The 17,927-nt window shown below is 40.9% G+C and overlaps 2 protein-coding genes across 5 annotated transcripts in view; one reads left to right on the forward strand and one right to left on the reverse strand.

Moving 5' to 3' along the window:
- camkmt (calmodulin-lysine N-methyltransferase) overlaps positions 1-17,424 on the reverse strand; it is a 121,359-nt gene extending 103,935 nt beyond the window's left edge. The window contains exons 1-4 of one of the 2 annotated variants that reach the window (XM_039784265.1): positions 17,237-17,424; positions 16,295-16,461; positions 15,014-15,192; positions 12,941-13,005 (exon numbers count right to left, since the gene is read on the reverse strand). In XM_039784265.1, the coding sequence (XP_039640199.1) occupies positions 12,941-13,005; positions 15,014-15,192; positions 16,295-16,456 (406 nt within the window). In that variant the 5' untranslated portion in view covers positions 16,457-16,461; positions 17,237-17,424. Of the gene's footprint in view, positions 1-12,940; positions 13,006-15,013; positions 15,193-16,294; positions 16,488-17,236 lie in introns of both variants that reach the window. The other variant, XM_039784264.1, reaches the window with a different exon arrangement.
- The window catches only part of prepl (prolyl endopeptidase like), a 10,688-nt gene continuing 9,552 nt past the window's right edge, over positions 16,792-17,927 (forward strand). For all 3 annotated transcript variants that reach the window (XR_005637149.1, XM_039784261.1, XM_039784262.1), the window contains exon 1: positions 16,792-17,195. Coding sequence is in view for 2 of the 3 variants with exons in the window: in XM_039784261.1 (XP_039640195.1) it covers positions 17,064-17,195 (132 nt within the window). In the remaining variant the exon portion in view is untranslated. The remainder of the gene's footprint in view (positions 17,196-17,927) is intronic.

The following is a 17,927-nucleotide window of genomic DNA, read 5'->3' on the forward strand; positions in this document are numbered from 1 at the left end:
TGAGGAGAGAGAAGATAAGGGGTGATGGCCATGGCTGCTGGGCGTTTTGTGTGTGTTGAAGAGGAGCATTAAAGGATAGAGAGAGCGAGAGACATACAAGGAGAGACAGGAAGCTTTAGGCCATAGACCAAGAAGCCTCTTAAGTGATCCGATTGCCTTGCTAGGGAACTACAGTGACTATGCTCAGAATGGTTACTAATAATACATCTCCATTTAGACTGACCCTGCAAACACGTGCGCGCACACGCACACGCACCACACACACACACACACACTTTATGCTTACAGAAGAGATCACTCTCTTGTCTCATAATGCCAAACAATGAAAACTAAACACAGAAGCACACAAAGAAACAGAGAAAAGAGAGAAATAGAGATGGACCATCCTGCCTCTGTCCATGTCCTTTAGCAGACAAGCAAAAGTGAATGACACTTATTTTCAATTGATCAGCAAAGCACTGTGGTGTGTGTGTGTGTTTGCAGGATGAGAATGGGCTTAAATGACGATCATTGATTAGCTTTGGGCCTCATGGCCCACTTAGGGCACGCCATGTGTTTGCACTCACACAGAGGTACCCACACATATATAAACACACACACAATCATCATAAGTGGATGGTGGACTGAGACTGAAAGAGAACTGGACAAACAGAGAGTAAAGAGGGAAAGTCACAGGGAAAAACAAATGGAAACAGATGAGGACGATTGAATAGAGAGTGGACCAAAGAAAGGGGAATGAAGGAAAAGATTCAGAAAGAGGGAAGTTGATGAAACTAACAAATAATTTATAACTTTTTTTTGGTCCAGAATCTCCCATAGAAGTTCAACTAGAATGAGATATGTATAATATATATATATATAATATATAATCAGTGACTCATTGTGTCCTTTATAGAATTATCTGCATTCATTACATTTTCCCATTCATTTGGTCAGGTTTTCCTTTAATTTGTCAACTATATGCGGTCATCGGGGGGGGGGGTCAAAGGGTACAGATGACCCCTGCCCAAGGGGGGCCCTAGCAATGGTCTATGGTGCTGGAGGGTGTGGATGCGGGGCCCAATTTAGAAAATGTAGTCCCCCTGTCCATAATTCTTTATGGCAGGCCTGCCCGAATGCATCCTATAAAATGCTGGTGACTACTAGTAGGCCTAACAACCACACTGAAAACTATGAGCCCTATATTTAAAACCTGTGTATATCTACAGTATGTGTCTGTAGGGCTGCTTGATTATGGAAAAAAAAAATCATTGTCACAATTACAATTATTTTGTTCAATAATGAAATCACGATTATTTAACATGATTACTTATAGAGCTGGGCAATATATCGATATTAGATATGAGATATGAGACTAGATATCGTCTTAGATTTTGGATATCGTAATATTGCATAAGTGTTGTCTTTTCCTGGTTTTAAAGGCTGCATTACAGTAAAGTGATGTCATTTTCTGAACTTACCAGACTGTTGTAAATGTTCTATTATTTGCCTTTACCCACTTAGTCATTATATCCACATTACTGATGATTATTCATCAAAGATCTCATTGTGTAAATATTTTGTGAAAGCACCAATAGTCAACACTTCAATATCGTTGCAATATCGATAGAGGTATTTGGTCAAAATGATCGTGATATTTAATTTTCTCCATATCACCCAGCTCTAATTACTTATTGACTTTTGGAAAGTTGCATTTATTGAACTTAAAAAAACTAATTAACTGTGAAAACACCTTGAACTGTGAAATTTCTCTAAATACTTTTCACGTTGAACTTTTTGAATTCCCCTTGAGAACACAATTAGACAAATTAATAATTTACTTGCAAAATGTAATGTGCAAAATAATCCTTTTCTGGATTACATTGTTTTTGAGATCGTTAGGAGCCCACATCGAAATTGCGATTAAAATTTGATTAATTGCACAGCCCTTATGTGTTTGTGAGTTTAGTGTGGCTCTTTGAATTCCAAAAGGCAAACCAGGACACTGTGGTATGAAAACACAGATGCCAAACTGGCAAGTAGGCACACAGGCAGGCAGGCGCACACACACACACACACACACACACACACACACACACACACACACACACACACACACACACACACACACACACACACACACACACACACACACACACACACACACACACACACACACACACACACACACACACACACACACACACACACACACACACACACACACACACACACGTCATACAAAGACTTAGAGCACCCCCAACTGGGGGACAACACCAGCAAAAAGAGACAGAAGGAAGCACTCCACAGATGCACATGAACAAACACAAGTTGTGCATTCATCATAAATGTGGGGGCTCTACACATACAGTAGCTTATACCAATTATAAGGCATACTATTCATGTATTCTTTCTCCCTCTATTTGTTTCCCTCCCGCTCTCTGTACTTAGACACTTCACACCGCTTATGTGCGTTTTATGTAGCTTATAGTGTTTGTGTAGTGTAGTTATAGCTGAGCAAATGTTTTCCCACACACAGTCCAAACAAAAGCCAGGTGACACTCACATTCACAAACTCACACACATCCACAAACGCACACACCATGAAAGAGGTGCAATTAGAGTATCCCACTCCAATTAACCAGCTCTCTAAACAAATCCACATTAGGCCCTCCATTGTGGCTGCGCTCGAAAACAGCCACTTGGGAAAGCAGCATAAAAGCTCCAACTGTATTTCTCCTCCAGGACACATGTGCGTGTGTGCGTGTGTGCGTGCACGTGCATGCGTGTGTATGTGAAGACTGGCAGTGGTTACACACTGGCACAAAATCTTGGCTGTTATGATTATGGTGGTGATGGGAAGATTGTACAATCACTGGTGGGTGGAGAGAGTGAGAGGAAGGCAGAGAGGGAGGCAAGAAGCACAGCAGAGAGGGTGGAAAGCAATGAAACAGGGAGGGAAGATGTTACAGGCAGCCCAGGAAGAGACAAGTAGAGCCTGTAGCACTGACATAGTAAGCTACAACTCTGCTGCACACGAGTGAAATATTTTTTACCATCTTCAAGCATTGTTTACTTTAAAAAAGCTTCTTATTGTAAATTTGTAGACTTTGACCAGGTATTTATATCTTAAGCTTGCAATCTCTTTACCACTAGTGACTGAGAAGTGGTGTTAAATGTTTATACTTGTTACTGATGATCGACAGAAGGCTAATAAAAGGTATTGGGCAGAGCAATAATCAAATGACAAGCAGAGGTTATGTAATTATTTGTCTGAAAGATCACTTTGTTTTGATATTGTTCCTACTTATCCAGAATAAGGCTACACATTGTTTTCATTATCAATTAAACAACTTTTATTTTAATCTTTGATAAATCATCTACTCTATTACATTATTAATAAATACAGAATGCTAATCACAATTTCTCATAGTCCATGATGACATCTACAAATGTCTTTGCAATGACAAATACATTTACAATGATATATAACAGAAGAAAGCAGCACATTCTCACATTTAAGAACCTGGAAACAGCAAAGTGTTGGCCCTTTTGGTTTAAAGAGTGACACAAACATTTTATTTTGTCTCAATTCATGGCTGTCCAATGAGGCAAGCTCCTCAAAAAATAATGAAATACCCTTTTTTTTTTTCGAAGATTTTATAGGGTACTAAATTAAGAGCAAGGTTTGTTATAAAATCTACTGAAAAGGTATGTCTCCATCTGTGATCCCACACTTAACCCTCCCTCTCCAGTCTCTCACTCACACACACACACACACACACACACACACACACACACACACACACACACACACACACACACACACACACACACACACACACACACACACACACACACACACACACACACACACACACACACACACACACAAACATAACAGCGTAAAAGAGGTGTGTGCAGAGTGGGTGTGTGTGAAATATGCCTAAACTCTTCAAAAGACAACTTCATAATCAAAGGAAATCAAAATGTTCAATTTGTGGTGTTTCATAACATTTGGGAATGGTTATCAAACCATAAAGATATATGTTGTCACTGTCTCTTTCATTAACTCTTTCTAACTCCCTCAGCTAATATCAAACCCAGACAATATACCAGTAAATCATTTCCCCATTAGCTCCTAAAATTATGGAATAAAGCCACAGCAGAAATATTGCAGTATGCAGTCAGAATCGCCCCAACAGCTTAAGTCCAGCCTGGAGCCCCAGTGAGATGTTACTGCTAGTTAGCGATTAGAGCAGTCTCTCAGGGGGCCACTTGAAAATCAGTTAACTTTCCCCTCAGAGGCTCACGCTAACTCATATTAGCATTTAGCACACCCATTAGCGTCAACACCTACTTTAGCGTTACCACAGCCAACTGACAGTTAAAGGGCCCTGTGGGGCTATTTATGGAGTCTCCAGACAGAAAGAGACTGACAGAGTAAACAAGAAGTACTGTAGCAGTTTGTGCATTAAGCTGTATAGTGAGTCACTAAGTAAGTTAATGGCTCCTTAGCTAAATAACAAACACATTAGCAGTTTCAGCAAAGACAAGTTGACAGGTTGAAGGCTGCTCAACCTCTGTGTTGGGGCTTTTGGACGGAACAGTCCCAGGAACTAAGGATCGATTTATTAATAATTATTGATAACTCTCCGTACTTACAATGATTAAATATATTTTGCATGCCCATCTGAAACCGTAAAACATAAAAGATAAAAGCCACTACCTCCGGTACTGTACGTAGCTCAGAAGTTGGTATGACTTTTGCGGGCAGGAGCTGAACATATAACCCAGTATTAGTAAGTAAATTGCAGGTTCCTGAGCTCTTTAAAAGTTTCCTAGGTCCCTGAAAAGGTTTTGGTGATCAAAAACAATTCCATGTTTCTATCCTTTAAAAGGCAGGAAAAAGAGGCATGAAACATTTTGTGAGGGGGAACTGCTTTCCAAGAAAACAGAAAATTATGCTTGTGTTGTAAATGTGAAAAAAATAATCTTTTTTCTTTACTGCACAATTATTCTTTACAGCTTTACATCAGGTGGAAATTGTGAAACCAATGAAAAAGCAAGGAAATGCTGACGCTGACACACACACCCCCCCCCCCCCCCCCACACCCCCCCCCCCCCCCCCACCCCACACACACACACACACCCCCACACACACACACACACACACACACACACACACACACACACACACACACACACACACACACACACACACACACACACACACACACACACACACACACACACACACACACACACACACACACTTTGGAGTGGAGCCAAAGCCTATTCCCACATGACCATGTAGCCATTTACTATAGCTGTTCCACTTCCCGACCAACACACTAATCACATTAATCATCTATTTGTTTTAAAACGTCTTCAGGGACATTCACACACAGATTTGCACACACATAAACAAACGCACTCATGCACTTTCATGTGTGCACTTGTGCCTTGGAAGTAAACATGGTGCACTTGATGGGTACAAGAGGGAGGAGAGCCAAATTAACTACCATGCACTAATCACTTAGCTCTCTAATGCAAGCAGCACATTTGTGTGTGTGTGTGTGTGTGTGTGTGTGTGTGTGTGTGTGTGTGTGTGTGTGTGTGTGTGTGTGTGTGTGTGTGTGTGTGTGTGTGTACACATTTATGGGACACACAAATGTGCATAAATAGTGACACACTGACAAACAAAGTATGCATGTACAGTTGGTGTAAACATGAAAAAGGCTCAGCTAGAACACTCAATATATTTTGTTTTTTCTGAGTAGCTTTAATCTTGTTTAAGAAACACCTTTTAAAAATGTGTGAATGTAGCTTAAAGTTCCATAAATGTGTGCCACTCTCATATACTATCGTGCAGTTACACCAAAGGGGGTTATTCATCATTGTGACTGCAGAAGATGATGTAAAAGGCTATTGTAAAAGATTCTATACTAGAGGAGGCCTGGAAGTCTGCAATCAAAAATGAATTCTAAGTGTAGCTATAATCAGGTAAAAGAATATCTTTGAGGGTTTTATAGCTTTGAAATGAATCATTATGCTGACATCTTTAACCCAAAGTATTGTAATATAAAAAGGAAGATTTCTAGCTATAATTACCACAAGAGTTGACATAGCAACTTATATAACAAATACTTGTGCTACAAAAGGTATTAACAGCACGGCTGGAGCTTTTCATTGTCCATCTTGTATATTTCAAACCTTAGAGACTTTATGAACTAATACATAAAAAAGCCTTTTGCATGAAAAATCTTTTAAGCTAACCGGAGTAGAGTAAATTGCATTTTGGTGATATGGCATGTGTGGCGTGTGTGTGTGTGTGTGTGTGTGTGTGTGTGTGTGTGTGTGTGTGTGTGTGTGTGTGTGTGTGTGTGTGTTACATGGTTGGAGGGGCCAGTGTATGCTGAGCTTAGGAAAATAAAAAGGCCGCACAAAAAAAATTGGTTTGTTAAAAAAAAAAAAAAAAAAAAAAAGGGGGGGGGAGGGGGGGGGGGGGGGGAGAGACCTGTTATTTCTTTCTCTCTTTCATTTCATCCCCTAATTCTAGGGTGAGGGAGTAACCTAAGAAAGGGAGGGAACAAAGTGGAGAGACATGAGGGTTACGGGCTGTGCTTGCTGTTAAAGTATGTCCTTGTAATTAGCTGAGTATTAGCAGCAGTGACAATGCAATAGCACTGGGCACGGAAGCACCCTTTAACGCTCTACTCATTTCCTGAACTTAATCCCCACCGCTTACTGGTAATAGTGCACATGTGCGCACACACACACACACACACACACACACACACACACACACACACACACACACACACACACACACACACACACACACACACACACACACACACACACACACACACACACTGAACTGCAGGCTATAATGGGAGGACTCCTTGTGCAAAGTTATACCCAACAGCTCACCTTTAATCCCTATTGTGCTAAAAGTAACAATGGCGGTTTATTGCACGTAATTCCACCGTGCACATGCATGTGTGTGTATGCACATAACCATTTATGTCTGCATCTGCACATTAGCTTCAAGTTGTGTTCAGATAGTGTGGTGACTGTTTACTTCTTGAGTTTCAAGAAGCTTCCAACACCCAAGAGTACTTCAGGCAAGTCCCTGTTTCTTGTTTCCTTCAGTCAACGGATGGAGGAGACAAGGTTACAGAAGCGAAAATCAATTACTTTCAATTAAGTCAACCGGCAACTCTTTCTCTTTGCCCTCAAGCCACTTAAGTCTTGCTTACACTACCGCCAACCCCCACTCCTACACCACAAAGTGACACACACACACACACACACACACACACACACACACACACACACACACACACACACACACACACACACACACACACACACACACACACACACACACACACACACACACACACACACACACACACACACACACACACACACAGTCTTCTTTGTGTTAAGAGGTTAAATTATTGACAAAATCCAATTTAATTGTGCTTGGTACAATGCATTTGGCTTATTTGAAACATGTTAATCAAACAATCATTTAATTTAAAACCACACAATTCATTAAAATGTATACTGGAAAAAAGGTTGAGGGAACAGTAACTGTGTAGGATGTGTGGCAACCCACATTTATTGTCCCCGTTTAACACTTTGTGGTACATATAGCAGTCTCATTTAAAAAAAAACTGCTGATGTTGCGGAACAGAACTTGGATCGAATTACTCCCTGTCATACCAAAGCATATTAAACAACTGGCTGACAGGCAAAATCCTTATGTAAGCTGTGAAACTGCAAAATGTTTTTTGTCTTTAAACACAAACTCGTCTAGGTAGATTACTGTAGCTAATTTCCCAAATCTTAAGCCATCTTTTCAATCTCTTCTGAAGCATGTTGGTGGGATATGTATTGCACTATGAGAAAACTCTTAAGCAGTTGGGGTCATTAGTAGATTGGTAGAATTTCTTTACTTTAAAATCAAATGTCTTGAAAACAAGTCTCAACTTAAAATAAGTTAAGACTATTCAAAATATATTTTTCTTTTTTCTAATAGTGTCTAGAGTCGTATGTAAATTCTAGTGCCAATACAATGCATTTTGGAAAATAAATTCCTTCTACCTGACAATCAGTATTTCAAGAAATGTATATTTCAATAAATATTACAATGAACCTCTTTTCTTTAAGCACGGGTCCTGGACTCATTCATAATCAACTTAAATAGTTAACCGAAAGTAAACTAAAGTGTGTATTATTGGTTACCGTCACAATGTACAATGATAAAATAAGTGGACGTAAGAAAAATATAACAAACTGCTGGGAAAGGAGCAATTAACAACAACTCTGAGGAATAAGAGAGACTGATATTATGGGCATGGACCAATTTTATTAGACTGTGAAGACGTTTGTGTAGTATTCTTGATACACATTGATTTTTGTTCCATTAGCTTAAATCAAAATCGTAAGAGACACCTGAACTCAGTCCAGAGCACACCAGTAGAGAACCATTTCTATAGAGAGCACGCTATAAACAGCGCAGAGGGGGACCACAAACCTTGTCATTGACACAACAGTCTGAGTGAGCGTGTGTATGTGTGTGTATGCCTGCCAGCTCCCAGTCTAGCTCTATTGTCTAACAAGGTCTAATTAGCACTATGGCACAATGAATTAGCATAATTATGCAAACAGGGCTCCGCTAAAGGCTTGGCACAAGGGGAGGCTACGGGGGGCACCTATTACAAACACACACACACACACACACACACACACACACACACACACACACACACACACACACACACACACACACACACACACACACACACACACACACACACACACACACACACCTGTCCTACACTGTAACAGCAAGTGACAAGAACACAAGGCTGTCATGTACAATGATGATCGTCTTATTTGGTAGGATATTTAAAAATGTTACCTGTGCTGACATTTATCCTCTCTTCTCTTTACAAACATCCTCCGTTCCCATACCACAGCAAACACCAGTCCCCCAGTCACCCCCCCCAAACATTCAGAGCTTATAGTATTTACCAGTGGGGGTGATAGGTGAAGTCTGTGTGAGATAATAGGGATGACTGAGAGGCTGAAAGGCTAGTAGCCATTCAGACAATGACAGCTGTAGTGAAGAAGGCTCTATTAGGCTTCATTAGGATGCTTGGCACTTGATTACACACAAGCACCCACACAAAGACGCACACACACACTAATGCAGGAAAAGGGAAAGCATTGCTCTAAATGAGCTTAGCTGCATCTATCTATGGCTTCACAGATAAGAGTGTGTGTGTGTGTGTGTGTGGTGTGTGTGTGTGTGTGTGTGTGTGTGTGTGTGTGTGTGTGTGTGTGTGTGTGTGTGCGCGCGCACAACCTTTGCCTGCAACATGAACCCAACAAGTAACCCCACAGCCCAACAAGCCCCCTTACCAAAACCCCTGCAATGTCAACAAGCTCTTCCTAAACCCTCTCAAACACACACACATGCCCACACCTCCTCTGATGCATTCTTAGTCACCCAAGCCCAAGGGCCTGTATTGTGTCCTAAAATCCTGATCCCTAGCAGGAAACAAGCACCCCTAAAACCCCAAACAACAGCCGTACAAAGCTCTCTTACAATTACAAGCCCCCGCTGTCAGCTAAAGAACCGGGAAGGTCGGAAGTTCGGAGTTCAAATAGTTCAAAGTGATCAAGACCAGTCTGAAATAGGCCCAATTATTCATTGACGACATATAACGAGTTACAAATGTAGCTGCAGTACCGTGACTTTTGTGACCACCAGAGGGGGTGCTTGGTACTTGGATACCTCATCAAGTGCAAACGCAGGTGAGTAGCTATATCACCAAAGTCACTTGTCACCTGGCTGATACATGAGCCCTCTAAAAAACACCCGGGCACCCCCAGGTAGAGGTCTTCAAAAATGTTGGACCCATTTCAAAACATACCCGCAGAAAACCCAACCCGATTTTTTTTTTTTTTTTTTTTTTTTTTTTTTTTTAAAGAGAGATCGGAATAGGAACGATTACAGTCAGACAGACAGATTAAAAAATGGTGTTGACCCAAAGAGACCACAATAAAGAGAGAAAGTAGCAGCATGATTATCAATTAACAAGCAGCCGTGGTTGAAAAGAGCAATATGATAATAATGTCCTAAGATGAAATGGAAAGTCATAGAAACTAATTCCAAAAATAATTTGTTCGTATGCTTTGAAAACTAAACTATAGAAATAAATGAAAGTCATATTTACACCTCCTGCACCAACAAAACATTCTGTAGCCAACCGTGCAATAGACAAAATAATTTTCTAACAAATCCAAATAGTGATTTTTTCGTTTAATAGCATACATTTTCAACATATACTATCAATTTACTAAAATAGTTCCTCCCGCTGTGATTATGACACATCATATGATCAGAGTTGATATTGAGAATGCTTAAACTCCTTTAGATCCACTTGGGCATTATACATAATATAATCTGAACCCATTCATCAGAAAAGTAATTGAAGTCTTCATTTGGTTTTGTCATACGGTTTTACTTTTAGTTATTTCTGTCCAATTAATTCGTACGAGTGCAAGCCCTGTGTTACAATACAGACTGATATACACAATAGGTAATGGTCTGTAAATTACACATATATTCCCCATTAAACCATATGGTTTTATTTGGGCTTCTTCAAAAGAAATAAGATGCTTATCAGGTTAAGTGTCCTAATAGCCCAGATATTCAAAACAGTATGTTGTCTGAGTCATGCTACTGTATGATGTCATCTCTGAGATACACTCTCCATTTCCTAAAAAGATCCTCATTGATACTCCTTGCCTGATCCTCTGGTCTTGAAATAAAACCATTGACTCCAGCTTATCGTCACCTTAAGAAACAACATACTGTTCACATGCGTGCACAGTGGTGGGACAAACACAATAGCCGAGAGAGAGGCTCATGCTGAGAGGGGGTAGCAATTTTAAGCTGAGTCCACACATTTTGGAGGCAGTGGGTTAATCCAGCCAGGCTTTTTAGCCTGCTATTCAGGAGGACAAGGACCCCTAGGATTTGGGCTTGTCCACACCTCAGGGGTGGGGGATTATCAAGATAGCAGGAAAGGTGGAGAGGGTGTGATGGTGGGCGAAGTGAATATGTGTTCATTAGCAAGACTGTGTGTATTTTTGCAAGCATAAGTGTGTGGCTTTATATCTTTTTGAGAAGCACACATAAGTAGGTGTGTATGAGTTTGTGTATTTAGAGGGGTTTCTCTCTGACTCCCATCCCCAACAATATACCCCCAGAGCTCCAACAGGGTCACCTCTGGGCCTTTCAGATCCTCCTCTCAACCAATCCTAATTGATCTCACGCATTACTAGTCCCAAACATGGGATAGGGAACAGGAGGGAGATGGCTGGCTCATTGTTTGAGGAACAAGGTCCTGTTGAGGCCCCCCACACCCCCCCCCCCCCCCCCCCCACACACACACACACACACACACACACACACACACACACACACACACACACACACACACACACACACACACCATCTCCCCCTTTTCTCCTCTCCCCACCTTTATGCTCTCATCTCTGGCTGTGCTAATCCACCGGCCAAGTCAGGAACTCAGTTACCCATCTGGCCAAGCACGACTCCAGCTGGGAGGAGAGAAGGATGGAGGGGGTGGAAGGAAGAAAGAGGAGAAATGGTAAGAGGGGAAGATTGAGAAAGAGGGATGAGGGGGTATACTGTAAGCAGTCTGTAGCAGTCTGGTGTAAGGGGAGGGAAGAGTAATGACAGATATTGGTTACTACTTTTTAGATACTAGAGGAGGAAGAGAAAGAAAAACAGGGAATGAGAGATCTGCACATCACAAATAGCAAGGCAAAAACATGATGGCCTCTTCATTTTCTCTTTCTAAAGAAAAAGTATTGATCCTATTGTCTCCTTGTAGATGAAAGGGATTATCTATTCTAGCAGGTTGGAATGAGAGCTTCCACTGAGCTCTGTCATGACATATTGAGTCTGATCCCAGTGTGCAGTGATGTAGCCCCTAGCCATGAGCTTCCCCTTTGACCCCGACTCCTGTGAAACCATCTGGTTGGTTAACAGTAACCCATGACCTTTGTCATAACCATCACATGCCTGTGAAGATGGAGCTGCACAGTAAGAGGTATATGATGAATTGACCGGTGTCACATTATATTGTTAGTGAAGCTGACCACATATTTTTATCATTGTATGAACACATATGTTACTGATGTTTCTAATGAGCCTTGTCATTGTTGCAATATGTTAAACTGCTATACTGTTTAGTCAAAGACAAGTTTCCACAGTTGGACAATAAAGTTGTATTGTACACACAAGTCACAAATTAACCAACATTGACATGATTTACATTGCTAAAAGACATCAGCAGTAACTGAACCAAAAAGAGTCAAACTGAATTAAACTCAATCAGAAGTAAACTCAGTCAAGGAAATGCCTCATACAAACTTGAGTGAATGAAGGTGAAATCAAGGCTTTTTGTGCTTCAGGTGATGATATTCCACTCCATATCATAGAGCAGGAGCCCTGTTTGAGTCATGCTCTTCCCTTTCTCCCACACCACTTATCACTGTCGACTGAAGCAATAAGAAGACTGCAGTCTACTTTCCTTCTAAAGGGCATTTGAAGGTACATACATACTCCCAATTCAAAGAGATGGAATCAAACCACCTGCATCAACTCATCAATCAAACACTAACTGCACACAGCATGAGGCTAACTCAAAGGGTTAGGGTTAGTGTGTGTGTGTGTGTGTGTGTGTGTGTGTGTGTGTGTGTGTGTGTGTGTGTGTGTGTGTGTGTGTGTATGTGTTTTGTGTGTGTGTGTGTGTGTGTGTGTGTGTGTGTGTGTGTGTGTGTGACAAAAATACTACAAACACAAGTCTTAAAGTATATGTAGTAAGGTAGAGTATGTACTTACAGACATTACCGGTGTTGTCAAAACTGTTGAGCACTTCATTAACTCGGATAGGTCCCAGGTTATCCCTGAGAGACACAAAAACATAGCGGATTACACAGCCGTCTGGGAGAATACTATATTGTGCTTTTTGCTTACAGACAGTGAAACAGCACAAATAATCTTAAGTACTATTTTAAACTTGGCATCGTTCCAAAGGAAACGTACCAAAAAGTGAGCATGGATTTATTTACAAATCTCTAAAGTTGATATTACTGAGTTGTAGAAGTGTTTGGCAACATTTCTAAAACATTTGTTACATCTGAAAATATATTAAAAATTATTTCTGCAAATGAATAACTATCTTTGGTTTCAGGTTCAAACATGTTTTCATTCAGTTTCCCCCAGCCTCCATGTCCAATATTTACATCGTCTTCTACTGTAATCTAGAGTACTTGCATACTTTTGTGGTAACTGAAAAAGTTAAATTGAGACATCAAAGTTGCATTTAAAAAGGTCCTATGACATGCTGATTTTTGGATGCTTTTATATAGACATAAGTCTCTTTCCCAAAATTCAGCCTTGGTGCAGAATTACAGCCACTAGAGCCAGTCCCACAATGAGCTTTCCTTAGTATGTGCCATTTCTGTGCCTGTAGCTTTAAATGCTATTGACGAGGAGAGAGGGGGGCAAGGTGGAGGGTGGGGGTGTGGCCTTGACCAACTGCCATGCTTCACTCGTTGGCAAGCTATGATGTCTCTCTCTTTCTCATGGGCGGGCCAAATTCTCTGGGCGGGCAAAGCAGAGAAAGGGGAGGTAACCTTTCACCTTATGACATCATGAAGGGAAAATTCCAGACCGGCCCATCTGAGCTTTCATTTTCTCAAAGGCAGAGCAGGATACCCAGGGCTAGCCACTGGGGGACCATAGGCAGGCTAGGGGGAACTCATATTATTGTTATAAAAACTCATAAAGTGATATTTTCATGCCATGGGACCTTTAAACATTCATTCAACAGCATTTCAATCACTTTATTTCAACCTGCTTTATAGGACATGCCTTAACGACATGATATGAAGTGTGGTTTGTTCTAGATTCACAACAAATCAAAGGTTCTAATACTTGTAGGTAATGTCATCATCTATGCTCTTGTGTTATTTAACCCCCCAATGTAGCACAAGTACTTTATATTTCCCCAATTATTGAAGAAAGAGAGAAAGAAAAGAGCAACTGTGCTTTGTGCTGGAGTTTGTTGCAGGAAACAGTCAGCTGTTACACAAACTCCTGGGCAGTTAAGTGCTTGTTAGTGTTTTACAACTTTCTTGTAGCAGAGATAGAGGCAGTGAGGTTTACTCATGGGGTTTACCATTTACTGGACGGGACTCTCACACCGCCTTAAAACACGGCAAGTCTGATCGCCAGTTACATGATTGGCCATCGCAGGGTGACGTCGGGTTCATTCTGCGTCAACTTTTTCGCTGCAGGCCCTGAATGTTTTTCGGCCCCCAACTCCACAGCCCCCGTTCAAAATGAAAGAAAAGACCTGCATTTTCGCTGGACCGTCTGAGGACCGCCGCAGTCTATGTGAAAGCAGCCTGACACTGTAGCTCAGTCTGTAGGGAGTTGGGTCGAGAACCGAAGGGCCGCTGGTTTAAGTCCCCGTACGGACAGAAGTACGAAGTGTGGACTGGTAGCTGGAGAGGTGCCAGTTCCTCCTGGGCACTTGAGCAAGGCACCAAACCCCAATTGCTCGGGGCGCCCGTCCAGCAGTCGCAGCCCCCTCACTCTGACATCTCTCTATTTGTGCATGTATCTCTCTATTTGTGCATGTATAGGACCTAAGCATGTCTGTGTATTTTCGGCCTGTGTGTAGTGTGTTCTAACAACAGAGTGAAAACATTTTAATTTCCCCACTAGGGATCAATAAAAAGTATAAATTATATATATATATATAAAAAAACCTGGAACGTGTTCAATGCTGACTTTTTACCAACTAGTCTGATGTGCTGTGGTACCATGAAACGGCCACGTGTGTCACCATGCGTTATCTGTACCAGAAACTAGAGCCTCATGTGCATCCATTCTGTGTGTGTGTACCTGAGCAAGGCACTGTACTCTGGAAAGTAGACACTTCTGTACTCCACCCATTGGTCATCTGAGGTATCACTAGGGTCTTGTGTTAGAAGCCTCTTTCTGCTGAAAAGGTCAAACGTTGCGAACCTGCGAACAGACACCTGTTTGACCTCTGGAGTGTCCACCTGCTTCTGACGCAGCACCTGTTAGAGTCAGGAGTGGAAATGAAGGGGAGTTCATGAATTTTTTATTACCACAAAAGAGCACATCCCTTAACTGGTAAATCTTATCATAAGCTGTAACATCTCAGCATTTGCAGAATGAATCAGTCATGTTTTCCTGTGTTGGCAGCGTAAGCATTCAGTCGAACAGACAAGAGGTCAATTGGGAAGACCATAATATTCAATGGAGGAAAAATACATTTTCAACTAATTTTACATTTCTTATTCATCCAAACAACGTCATATTTTCCTTGTAAAGTTAAACATAATGTACAGAATTAATCTGCATCTTTTCGTCCTTAACTGTTAAAAACCAAATTCATTACATTATATAAGTTCTATCTACAGGATCTATGTATGTAATCTGGTGGAGTTGATACACATGGTCACACACAGGTCATTACTGTGCCAGGACGAAGAAATGCAGAATGCAAGATGGCCCCACTGCAGGAAGCTGGTCTTGTCAGTCGAGTGTAGCGTCTGTATAATGCCCATCTATGGGAAAAAGTAAAAGCCCTGCTTTTACAGCTACTGCTCTTGTGTGTGCAAGGTTCTTGTTCGTGCATAGCTGATCAGATTCTGTGGCCAGAGGAGAGAAATAGATTCTTACTGGTGACAAAGTTACTGTAAAGCTATTGTATAAAATTCCTTGTTGATAAAATTATAGAAGGTAAAGGTTTAATGTTAAAGCCCTTGGTCAAAGCAGATCAGCGTACTAATGGAACAAGATTGCTGAATGTTATCATACTGGAACCGGTACAAAAGCAATCCCTCCGTCCATATTATACAGAGCTTGAACTAGAAATAAATACTACGTGAACTACATAGTACAATTGTATTACCAAGTTTAGTAACAGTTTTGTAGCCAAAATTAGGGAGGAAACATCACAGGAAGACAGACTGGCTGCTACAGCTATTCCCATCCCTTATTATTCCACAGTTATGAGGGACTGGTTCTAACGGATATATACAAAATCCAAAGATGTCCAACAACACATTTTATGTTGAACATTCAACACACTTAGTTTAGACAAATAGTCTAAACCAACAAGAGGTTTGTGCTTTATTTTAAGGCTGACAATACCTGTCTCAGTAGAGTCCACCTGGCCTTTGCGACATCAGTAGTACCACAGATCTCAACCTGGGAGCTAAGGGAATTAGCTGCGCAGGTGTCTTCATTAATATTGTTCCTCAAAGACGAAGCCGGCTGGATCTTTTCTGCAGTACCGGTTGAGTCTCTCTCCATTTTATCTTCGAAGATGTTGGCGGAAATAAATCTGTAAACAAATTGACTGGATGTATGGCCGTCACAGTAATCGGTAGAAATACAAAAAAAATGTTTTTTTTTCTTCTGTAAACTAGCTAGCTACACCAACGTAGAAATGCTCGAAGATATGCTTGACTGTAATCACCTGTTACACCCACAATGGGTACATGCTACTTCCGTACACTTTTGGCATTCAAGACATAGTAATAGATTATCGAAACAATGATGCCTGATTGTCAGTTGCAAACTGGCAGCTTTCGCATATCTGAATTTGATTATTTTAGTCTGGCGTTGCTCGCTACGTCATCCACAGCGCGCTTTGTTTAGGAAATGATGCACGTGCATAGAATTTGCTTGCTGCTGTCAACGGTTAACCAACAGCAGAATGGTTGATTTAATTAACGAAACGATACATATTTCAGGTTGAAGTACAATGCTTATTTGTTATATGAAACGTAAGCGTTTATTGTCACGATGACCGACACCAATTTACTAGGCAGTGACAGTTATTTAAAACCACATATCCACAGCTATCATGTGTTAAATGATTAGCTGATTAGCTAACCGTTGACGTTACATCTTCGTAATGGCTGTTCTCTCCTCTCTGTTGTGTTCATCTGCTCGCCTCGTTACACTATCTCGGTTACGATTTTGGGAGCTCGCCGTTTGCAAAAGGATAACATGGGTCTCCTTGTCCGTCCAACGTTGTTACACGTCGGTAAGGGTGTTCAGTTAACGTTAAGATGTTGTTTTGCTTACCTTATACTTTAGGCTTGGTGTGAAATTACTGACTGTTAAGCTATCTCGTCGATAACGTCAAGTCATCCATTATTCAAAACGGTGTCTTTTTCACCAGGCTGACAAAACTAGTCTTGTACCGAGCCACAGATAAGGGCTGCATAGGGCTGAAATTGATCCCTTACGGATGTGTCTCACTGCACTGAGACGGAAATAAGTTACAGGGAATGGACACATGATCATCTGTACAGTATAAATAATGTCAGAGGGTTTTGTTTGTTTCCAGTAATAATTTCCATATACTCAAATTGAGAATGATTTGAAAACCGCTTATTGTCAGTTTGTTGGATGTCATCATGACACCACCCAACCAAATAACAACTTTGCCAATCCTTACAACCTAGAATGTAATGCCACCAGGGAAGAATGTAGGACTCTTGCATTCATTGCGGTGAATTTAAAGGTGGAAAAAAACATTGTTTAGCACTCTGCTATCTAACAATAGCATGTTTAACACAAGCAATCTTCATATATCACTCCCATTCTAAACTGTGTTGCTTTACATTTTGAGAAATCATTGTCATTTTATATTACAAAAATACAATCCTCAGTTATTACATATGTATTTTAACACTGCCAAAATAACAGCTATACGCCAGTTCACTGAATGGTTTACAAACTACAATCCTCTTATTTAATGGTTCAGTATATT

The sequence above is a fragment of the Perca fluviatilis genome, chromosome 19 (genome assembly GCF_010015445.1).
Source record: "Perca fluviatilis chromosome 19, GENO_Pfluv_1.0, whole genome shotgun sequence".
Lineage (NCBI taxonomy): Eukaryota > Metazoa > Chordata > Actinopteri > Perciformes > Percidae > Perca > Perca fluviatilis.